Source organism: Gracilinanus agilis, chromosome 2 (genome assembly GCF_016433145.1).
Source record: "Gracilinanus agilis isolate LMUSP501 chromosome 2, AgileGrace, whole genome shotgun sequence".
Lineage (NCBI taxonomy): Eukaryota > Metazoa > Chordata > Mammalia > Didelphimorphia > Didelphidae > Gracilinanus > Gracilinanus agilis.
In genome coordinates, this window is record NC_058131.1 from 37,699,020 (window position 1) to 37,710,387 (window position 11,368).

The 11,368-nt window shown below is 37.2% G+C and overlaps 1 protein-coding gene across 1 annotated transcript in view; it reads right to left on the minus strand.

The window, feature by feature from the left end:
* Positions 1–10,656, minus strand: part of LOC123233183 (zinc finger protein 11-like) — a 61,278-nt gene extending 50,622 nt beyond the window's left edge. Inside the window, exons 1-2 of the mRNA XM_044659334.1 lie at positions 10,446–10,656; positions 10,124–10,360 (exon numbers count right to left, since the gene is read on the minus strand). Of these exons, the coding sequence (XP_044515269.1) occupies positions 10,124–10,360; positions 10,446–10,656 (448 nt within the window). The remainder of the gene's footprint in view (positions 1–10,123; positions 10,361–10,445) is intronic.
* Positions 10,657–11,368: the final 712 nt, after the last annotated feature.

Sequence of the window (11,368 nt, forward strand, 5' to 3'; positions counted from 1 at the left end):
GATTGCCCCCCTAATTGGATTTTTGACAATGCACCTAGCAATCATTGGTTTTGTTCTCTTTCTCTTTTATCCCCAAATTATTGTAATTTCCCCTTAGAAAATGCAATATTGTATGTACCTCTAGTTAAAGATCTTTAGAGAAATAAGCAGTTTATGTGTACTGATTCCATGGGGAAACTAGGAATGTAAATCTAGATTTCTACATGCTTGTTTCCCATGGGAACCACAGGGGGGATTGTGTAATTAATTTCTGTACCCTAGAACTCCAATTCCTAGCGTTCCATATTCCTTCTCACATTACGTGCTGATGTAGGGAGGATATAAGTTTGTTGAAGCCCTGCCTCTCACTCTCTCTTTCAGTGATAGTGAGCTGTGGAGGGGAGGTAAGGTGAGAGGCAGGAGAACTTGCTCATGTGGTTTTAATTTTGTTAAATAAGTAGGTTTTTTTACTTCTATTTCCTTTTTTTCCCTTCTACTTCAAGTGATTATTAATAGACTCTATAAAATATAATTTTTAGAGTGTTGGATATTAATTTACATCCTACAATCAGTTCTTTCTCTAGAAATAGATGGTATTATTTTTTATCATGAGTCCTTTGGGATAGTTTTAGATTCATTATATTCCTTGAGAATAGCTAAATTAATCACAATTGTTCATCACATCACTGTTCCTTACTTTATAATAAACTCTGTAAATAATAAATAATTTTTAATTTATCACTCAAGGTTAGCCTTAAAAATCATTCTGCACATTGAGGCCTAAGCAAAATATTTAATTACTCTTTAAAATTTTTTATTTTTATTCTATTAACAAGCATTTATTTCCTTTCCCTACCACTCTTACCATTAGAAAAAAAAAGAAAAACAAAATCTGCCAAAAACATGCACAGTTAAGCAAAATGAATTCCCACAATACCCATATTAAAATACTTGTCTAAGAGTTCAAAGCCCATCATCCTTCTATATGGATGTGAGTGGCATTCTTCATCATCAGTTTTCAGGAATTTTGATTGGTTATTCTAAGCAATTAAGAGTTCTTAAGTCTTTGAAAATTGTCTTTACAATGTTATTGTATAAATTGTTTGCCGGGTTCTGCTAATTTCCCTTTTCACAAGTTCATAAAAGTCTCTCCACATTTCTCTGAACCATTCTTTTCATCATTCTTATGAAACAAAAATGCTCCATTTCATTTATATGGAGTACTTTGCCCAGCTATTTCCCAATTGATGGGTATTTGCCTGTTGCTAGGTTCAGCTCTTGTTAGCCAACTGAAAAGTTCTGCAAGATCAGTGACAAGAGTCATAAACTCCCTTTTAGTTTGGGCTTCCCCTGATTATTCACTGCAGGCCCCAGATGAGGTTAAAGGCTGATACCCCACATACATCCCAGGGACAGAGACATATAGCTTCTATTTGCTACTATACTTGCTTAGTACTCAGCCAGAACTGTAGATTGAGAAAAAAGAATTGGAAACCAATTCTGCCTTGCAGCTATAAAACTGACTGGAAGGAAACTGCCCACTCCCAAACTAGTTACGAGCTCCTTAGTTCCTGACACTAGGAGAATTCAAACACAGATTTTCCAAAAATTAAAGGAAAGGTCATGAATATTCATTCTCCCCACCAGCACCTACTAAGTTCAATATGGCAGAATTGAAACACAAAGGTGCAATTCACAGAATTTAGAGCAAGTGCAGTAGATAAAGTGTTGGATTTGAAGTTAAGAAGACCTGGGTTCAAATCCTATTAGCTGTACAACCCCAGAAAAGTCACTTAAATCTTGCCTGGCCCCAGTCTCTTTATTTGTAAAATGATGGGCTATACTCAATAACCTCCAAGTTCTTCTAATTAGAATCCTCCAGTTCTAAATCTAAATTGCAAAAAAGGGAGAACAAAGTTTATAAACTATAGGCTACTCAATTTTTTAAAACAGCAGTTAAAATCCTCTATGACCACCAACACCTTATTTCTGTTCTAGGCTTGTGAGTTGTCTAATTTATGATGTAGTTTCTCTTTCTATACAAGCGATCTATAGTGTATTTCAATGGCCATATAAACTATTTTTTTTTCTCCATTTATTTTTACTCTTTTTTACCCATGTTTCTCCTTTAATTCCAGGATTTCTTCATGTAAGTAAGCTTTGTTAATATACAATGCTGTTCCCTCCCTTTACAGTTCTGGTATCATTTGCATAAAGTAAAGGCTTTCTTATAGCCATATAACAATCATAGGTCTCATCTCACCAAATCTCAGTGATACCTATAAAGTCATCTCCTTCCTTTTTATGGAATTCTTGGTGCATATTGCTCTTGGCAAGATCAATCAAGAAGCATATACTAAGTATACCACAAAGCAGGCATTATGTTAAGTGCTGGGGATACAAATAAAGAACTGAAGCAGTGCCTGCTCTCAAGGAGCTTTCATTCTAATAGGGAAGACAAGTATATATATAAATATGAAATGAATACAACCTGTTTAAATACAAAGTAATTAGGGAGGAAGGGCACTAGATGTTGAAAGAATCAAGAAAGGCTTCATTTAAAAGGATATTCTTGAGCCTTTCATTTGTTTTTTTCATTGGAGTGCACAGTTTCCTTCCAGTCAGTTTTATAGCTGCAAGGCAGAATTGGTTTCCAATTCTTTCTCAATCTATAATTCTGGCTGAGTACTAAGCAAGTCTAGAAGCAAAGAGAAGTGAACAAGTCTGGAAAAAATGGAAAGAAAGATCTAAAACAGAGTTTTATGGAAAATCTATACTTAGTGAGTGTGACATGGATATAGAGCCAATAAAAATAAAAGAAATTGAAACAATTCTTGAGACTTTATTGGCTAAAAGGATCAAGACTTGTGTTCCTGAGATGGCTTCTTAGTACAAAAAGTCATGAGGAGTTCCAACAGTTGCTTTGGGCTTGATCAGTGGGCCACCATGGACAACATAGATTAAAGTAACTATACTCAGCTATGCTATCTTTTCCCCTGTTATTGCTGAGTATTTTATTAATAGTTAAGATGGAAACCTCCATTCAAAGCCCCTTACAACTTGGCCCTCTCCTACTTTCTAGTCTTCTTACCTCTTACTCCTTGCTTAACATGTGTTCCTTGATCAAATGACAATGGCCTCTCAGCTATTCTACAAACAAGACATTCTATCTCAGTTCTGGGCATTTTCCCTGGCTATATCCCATACTTAAAATGTTTTCTGTCCTCCTTCTAAATACTCAACTCCTTGGCTTCCTTTAAGTCCTAACTAAAAGTCCACCTTCCCCAACCTCTTTAAATTCTAGTGTGTTCCCTGTTTTAAGTATTTTTTTTTATCTTGTATACAGGTGGTTGTACATATGCATTTGCTTGTTGTCTCCCCCATTAGATTGTGAGCTTCTTGAGGGCAGGGACTGTCTTTTGCCTCTTTTTGTGCACTTAGCATAGTGCCTGGTACCTAAGACGTGTTTAATAAATGTTTATTTATAGTTTGAGTATGTGGAAAACATCACCTGTCTATAACTCAGATAACTCCAATATCATAGTTGGTATTTATGATTCTTAATATACATTACAACTCCAAATATGATTCAACAGGATTAATGATAAAGAATGCTGCCCACCTCCTGAGAGAAAGGTAAAGGACTAAATATATAGAATGAGATAAAACCTGTTGGACCTGGCCAATACTTATTTGTTTTGCTTAACTACATATGTTTGTTACAAGAGTTTAGTTTTCTTTTTCTCTGATGAGCATGGAAGAGGGTAGCAAAATAAAACAAAATAAAATTGATGTTTCTGTCTTTAAGTATGATCGTTTGAAGAAAGGAGGAAGAAAAATGAATGAAAGGTGTCCATATCTTTAGGAATGAGACTGTATTTCAAGAGAGAGAAGACAAAATAACTTACCTGGGACATGGCTGTTAGGCACTCAAAGCAATTCTCTTTGCCACCTCGATTCTCCCTTTTTGGTCAAGTCTTGAGAAGCCAAAACTGCGGTAAGAAATATGTTAAACAGAAAACCAATTTTATCATGCATTTCTTAAACTCACCAAAATAGAACTGTAACTACCCCACTTGGATATCAGTTCCAATATCCTCTACAGAAGTCGAACCTACCCAAGAACAAATTTACCTTTAACTAAAATCAAAAGGAAGAACCACAGATATTAGTGCCTAAGACCTGGATTCTAAATCAATATTTCTAGCAAGTTCTAAGAGAGAGGACTCTAGTATAGTGAATTATTTGACATGAGCTAAATTCATAGAAATTCCCTCTATGTTCTCCATGGTACTGAGCATGTGAACCAAGCTTTCTATGGTTCCCTGATCCCTTTATTGAATTAAGAAAAACTATTTCTATTCCCCTCTATTTCTTATAGGATATGTGTGAAATTAATTTGCTGAAGTCTTTGGAGAAAACTTGTGACACTAATGCATTGTTGGTGAAGTTGCAAACTGGTTCTACCATTCTGGGGAACAATTTGGAATTATGCCCAAAGGACTATAAAATTGTGTATACCATTTGATCCAGTAATACCACTACTAAGTCTATAACTTAAAGAGATTGAAGAAAAAGTCTTAGTTTTACAAAAATATTTATGACAGGGATTGAAAGCCAGGCCTAGAGAGGGGAGATACTGGGTTCAAATCTGACTTCTGATACTTCCTAGCTATGTGACCCTGGGTCCTGACAACCTGGGCTCAATCAGTGTTATGAGAGGTGTAGAAAGGCAGCCCAACAATAAGGAAGTAACTCAACATTACTTGGCAAAAACCCCAGTATATGACCCAGGAATTTAGACAAAGGTCCAATATGTACAAAATATGACACACAATAGATTCAGAGTCAACTACAAAGAAATGGGAAATGGAGAGTAAAATAAGCAAAATCTCAAGAACAAATTATATGACTACAGTAATTTAAAAGAAAATGACTGAAAAGTCTTCAAATTCATATAAATAACTTTTTTTCCCTTCTAGAATGCCTCAGTCACATCTTTGGTTACAAAGGTGTCCCACTACTCATTCCTGTGAAAAGTATAAGATCTGTTTCTCTTCTGATTTTTTTAATGGTATGAACCTTAATATTCAGGCCACATGCCAATTCTGAATTTACTATGGAATATGGTGTATTTATTTTGATCCAAATCTATATCTTCCAGAATCCTTTCCAGTTATCCCGAAAGTTCCTGCCAAGTTCTTTCTGAGGCAATTTATGTCTTTAGATCAGTTGTTTCAATCTTGTCCAACTCTTTGTGATCCCATATGGAGTTTTGTTGGCAGAGATACTTGGAGTGGGGTTTGTCATTCCTTCTCCAGTTCATTTTACAGATGAGAAAACTAAGGCAAACAGAATGAAATGGCTTGCCCAGGGTCAAACAGCAACTGTCTGAGGCAGGATTTGGGTTACTGAGTTCAACTATTTCCGATTCTTCTGTATTTTAAATGTCCCACTGAGTTACAGAACAAAGCTTACATTTTTAAACATGTCCACTTGATCTGCCTTATAATACTTATTTGTTAAAAGGGAGAGATTACAAAGGGAGGGAACAGCTGTTCAGTAGTGATAGAGACACACACAAAAAGAAGAAAGCATCAATATTTTTAAAGATATTTCGATAAGAAAAGGAAGTTCAAATGGGGACCCAAAAAGAGCTGGGCAGCTTTGCTACTAATCATGCTAAACTTAATAGTCAGAAAAATAACAATAAAAATTTGAAAAACTATGCCCAGCAATTTCAGAGCTTTATTACAACCCTCTTTTTGTTTTTCATGTAGTAAAACATTCATATTTATTGGTTTTAAATTCATAATGAAAAAGAAAGCTTAATTTCAAAAAGAAAATGTACCTACATAATAAATATAAAGTGAAAGGACAAAGCTAAGTTTATCTTCAAGGACTTGAAAAATATTAATATTTGCCAGTTACATATTGATTTAAGTGTTACAAAGTACTCTGTGATACATTATTTAATCCGGTCCTCCAAAAAATTCTGTAATATAGGTAACATTATTATCCTAATTTGACAAATGAGTAAACTGAGGCCTAGTTTAATATATACATATATACATAATATGATAATATAAACTGCATATTATGCTGCATAATATATAAGCACCTTGGATAGAAAAATTATATCTTTATTTAAATACAATTGGTTTCCTATGAATTTTGTTTTATATGTTTAAAAAAACATTATTTGTTACATTAAAATTCCCATGTATCTTTCTCCCTCTTTCCACACACTAGAAAAGTAATGAATTGACAAAAATGTGTATGGATTGGTATCCTTTCCACATCATGGTGGATTAGGTACACAAGGCACCTAAGAACTGGAAAAGCCCTGTAAGAATTTTTGGCCCTCTCTTTATACCAATGAAGTCTGCATTTTTTCTTTTTCTTTCATGGATTGTTTACAGTATCTTACTGAAAAAATCTGGGTTAAGTATTTGGTCATAGGCAATATATAGGCCAATGTTAAGTAAAAATACTGTATGAAAAATAAATGTTAAAAATACAAAATAAATACTAAATTTTTGTCAAATGAAACAAATCAGAGAATATTAAACATACCGCATATATAACATCTCAGAATGTAAAGATTATTGAGAGATAACTGCAAGATATCATGTGAGATTGTCATAAATACTCACAAACCAGTGCATCATACAACTACAGTTCTTTTACAACAAAATTAATTTTAAGAAAAAATTTGCATAGCTGTTCATTTATATTATTAAACAATAACAAAATACATATTGTACAGATAACATGTATATAATAGCTCATACATCTTTGTATTTATGAATTACTAAACTTTTTACGGTATCTCCACATTTCTAGCCTTTGTTTGTCATCTATTGGCTTTCATGCTTTTCACAAACTCTGACTTTTTCTTTTAGCTTTAACAATGAAATTGTGTTTTATTATGGTATTAAAAGATAAAACATGTTGTTATTATACTTTACTATATATATATTTTATGCATTTATGATTTTTAAAACTTTTTCTGTGTCATCTACTGGCCTTCATGTTTCATCTATGGCTTCCACAAAACTCCCTCTAAATTTCCATTTAATTTCTTATGCCAACCCACAATATATTGAAATGGCAAGGGGGAAAGTCATAATGTGAAAGGGATATCTATATGTGCATATATATATTTTTAATAGATATATAACTTTATGTGTGTAAATATATATAACTTTATGTAAATATGTGTGCATGTGTGTATAAATATAAATGTATAACTATGTCTTACTTATTTCTGTTTATCAGTTCTTTCTCTGGAAGTGGACATATACAACTCTTTCTTAAAGCAATATTTCAGCTACTGTATGTTTCTCTTGGTTATGCTTATTTCATTCTTTATAATTTCATGTAGGTCTTTCTGCATTTTGTTTTGTTTTAAAATTAACCTGCACGTCATTTCTTATGGCATAATAGTATTCCATTCCAATGGCATGGGCATGGTAGAGAGATGGCATAGGCATGGTAGAGAGATGGCATGGGCATTGTACAGAGACGCCATGGGCACTGTACCCATTAACTCAGGCAAACTGTAAACAGGGAAATTCCCTTGTTCCTTTCTGTCCTTGTGACTCAACCCAAGAACATCTGATTGCTACTATAAGACCCTGAGATTGCTATCATCCTTGGATAGTCCTTTAGGTTGAGATGGACAAAGAGATACACCTCCAGGCTACACCTTGATACCATTGGACTGCATCTTAGGCATCCATCTGTTCCTTAAACCATGAGGGTCTCCAGGCAGACCCCGGTCAGATGATCGAACACCCCACTGAATGCCCAAGTGCTTACCACTCTAGAGTCATGTCCATACTGTGACCCAGCATCACGTACTCACTGTTGTAAAAAGTATAAAAACCCCTGAACTGAAGCATTCTGGGAGCAACCCTCCAGGGTTGTTCCACTCATGCTGTCTTGCTGGCCAATAATCCTATCTTACTAATAAATCTCTCTTTTTACTTTTAAGCTAAGTTTCAGAGTTGTGCATTCTTGCAAAAAGTATCCTTCCCAAACCTAGGAGTTCACCATCATACCCCACAACAATTGGTTGTAACCCTACAACACCAACCATATGTCACAACCTGTTTTATACATTTTAAAATATGATTCCGAGAGTCCGTAGACTTCATCAGACTATCTAAGAGATCCAAGACAAAAACACATTAGGAACTCTGGCCAGAGAAAAGGTCTTCAGCATCATGCCAAATATATTAACTTATATTGCCAAAAGTTATACAGCTAGTAAATTTCTGAAGAATTTGAACCCAGGACTTCTTGATTTTGAACTCTATCCACTAAACCAGCATGAAAGAAACAAGTGATAACGGGGAAAGAACTGAAAAGGATAAGATTAAGTGGTAGAGAGAATCCCATTAATCATCTCATCCAACATCCCTTATTTTAGATACAAGGAAAATATGACCTAGAAAGATTAAAGCACAAGTCTAACCAGGTCACATCCTTCATCAATGAACTCCAGAGCTTCCCTATCCCCTTTGGTATCAAATAAAAACTTCTGCATTTGGAGTTTAAAGTCTTTCTCAATTTCACCCCAAACTAAGATTCCAACCAGTGCTACCCAAAACACCCTTTTCTTTGCTCTGTAATCCAGCCAAATTGGTCTTGCTCCTCTACCCATATATTCTTTCATCTGTCTCTGTCATCCACACATGGGATACATGCCTTCCTCCTCTTTGCTTCTTGGAATTCCTTGTTTCTTTTTAACTCATCTTCTACATTAAGCCTTCACTGATATCTCTTAGCTGCTCCTGCCCAAAACAGAAATTACCTTGTATTTTTCTTTAACATATTTTTGTGTTTTTAATGTATATAACATGTCATTCTGGACATTTGTAAGTGTTCTTTCAATGACTGTAAGCTCCTTGAAAGTAGCATTTACACTCAGCAGGTGCTTAATAAATGCTAGTAGATTAATAAATAAATTTACCTGCCAAACAGATGTTCAAGTTGAGGTCTGTGCTTTCTGGTTTAAAAAAAACAACAAACTTTAGATTTTTCCAAAACTTATTTTATGGCATGTTTGATTAATTTTACTCTGGTTGAATGTTAGTTGAACTTGACTGCAGGTGGAAATGATGAAAATTCTTTAAGACTGTCAATCATTAAAGCAAAGTCCTCCAAGAAATTAATTTTTTAATTAATTTAATTGTTTGCAAACTATCATAAGGAGAAAAAAGCACATATAATGCAGGATATGTGTGCCACAGAGAAGTAGCTACTCATAAACTACATACCACCAGTCCTGACAGGACTATTTCAAGTTCTTTAGCCACTGTTTTCTAGCTCAGTTTATTATTATTATTATTATTATTATTAGACTGATGACAGAACAAATTGTATCCAGAAACATTTTAAACTTCAAGTAAATAACTTCACTAGACATAATGATTTAGAAAATTTTCCTAACAACTTTGTAGCTACTCTAGGCTTTCTTCCCAATGTTATTTCTTTCTTCTCACCATCAGAACAAAATGGAATCAATTCACTTTTGAATATTCATTATTAAAGCCACAAACATAGAAGATAGACAACAATGTATCGAAAGTACACTCGGCTAATGTTAACAGCAATTCTTTTAAAATAACTAACATGACTTGTTGGGAGCTGATGGATCTAAATATTGGTGGCGTTTCGCACCGGCTCAGAGAATTCCAGAAGTTAAAAAGGGTCTCTTGTGAGCTATACAGCCCCTCAGGAAGGCGCTAAATCAAGGGCTCTTAATCTGAGGTTCATAGAGCCCCCCAGGGGCCTCTGGATAAGATTTCAGGGGATCCAGCACTGGTTTCCCGAGTGTTTCCGTTTCGGGTGTTTCATAACAAGCCACAGAGAAAAGTCCTCGAGCTGCCCAGCGGATTCGAGTCCCACAGCGGGCTAGGACCTCTGGCCAAAGCCTGTAGCTGACACGCTGTCACTAAACTCTTTAAGGCCAACAGCTCCTCGGAACAAACTGGGAGGCCTCAAGTCCAAGTGGAGGAGGAGGTCGAGGCGCCTCGAGCCTCGGCCTCAACAGGGGTCTTGACCCCCAGCCTCTGGCTTGGAGAGAGGATTTTCCAGGGAGGAGTCATGGGGGGGAGGAGCACGGGCTAGTCACCAACCCCGGGGCGGCCTGGAACATCTAGCAGATCCCGGGTCCCTGGCTCCCCTCCCCCACAATTGATGGGGGAGGGTCTCCGCACTCGACCTGGGTGCACCCCCCCCAGCCCGCCCGCCTTAGACAACCACGCCCCTTCTCCAATTCCTCCCGGGCCCCGCCCTAGCCCCGCCCCCACCTCCGCATCCTCAAGCGGAGGGTGGGGGGACCGCTGGTCTTTGTCCAGAGGGACCAGACCTGGGGGTAGAGACAGTGTCAAGAGCGAGAAGGGAAGAAGGGAGAAAGGAGGGATGGGCAGACACGGACGCTCTTGCACACCCACAGTCACGCTCACACTCATTCACACTCACCCGCTGCAAAAAAAAAGGAGAGGCGCGAATCCCTACTGGGCTGGAACTGCGCCTGCGCATATTCAGGGAGGAACTCTGATTCCCAGAATCCATCAGGAACTGGAAGGCTGTGTCGGGCTGGAGCGGATCTGGTCTACTACAAATTGGATTCTGGGAAAACGAAGTCTCATCCCATGAATCCATCGCAGTCCGAGGCCTTCTGGGAATTGTAGTCCAGAAGCTACCTGACTTGGCTCCTTCATGGACCTCTTAAGAGAAGCACTAGTCAACCAATGAGCATTTATTTAGCACGTATTATGTATCAGGCCCAGTACTAAGAAATACAAAGACAAGGAACAGTAGCTGTCCTCGGGGAATTTGTATTCCTTAAGGGGACACATGCCTATGCGAAAGGTTACCACACGTATGATAAAAAGAAGCATCAGGGGGCAGCTGGGTAGCTCAGTGGATTGAGAGCCAGGCCTAGAGACAGGAGGTCCTAGGTTCAAACCCGGCCTCAGACACTTCCCAGCTGTGTGACCCTGGGCAAGTCACTTGACCCCCATTGCCCACCCTTACCACTCTTCCACCTATGAGAAAAAATACACCGAAGTACAAGGGTTTAAAAAAAAAAAAAAAAAAAAAAAAAAAAGAAGCATCAGGGCCAATTACCGTCTGTGATTCCAGTGGAGGAGGGATGCTGCAGGCTACCCAGACCTCCTGCCTGGGGTGATGGACTCGGGGAGAATGAGATCTATATTTTTATGGACAGTGTCAATGAGGAAACTTGTTTGATTCAACAATGAATACTTCTTGTAAGGATTTTGTTTTTCTTTCTCCCACTCTCTCCTTCCTACGGTGTTTGGGAATAGGGGGAAGGCAGAGGAGTGTACTCATGGATTGGGGGCAACCAGTG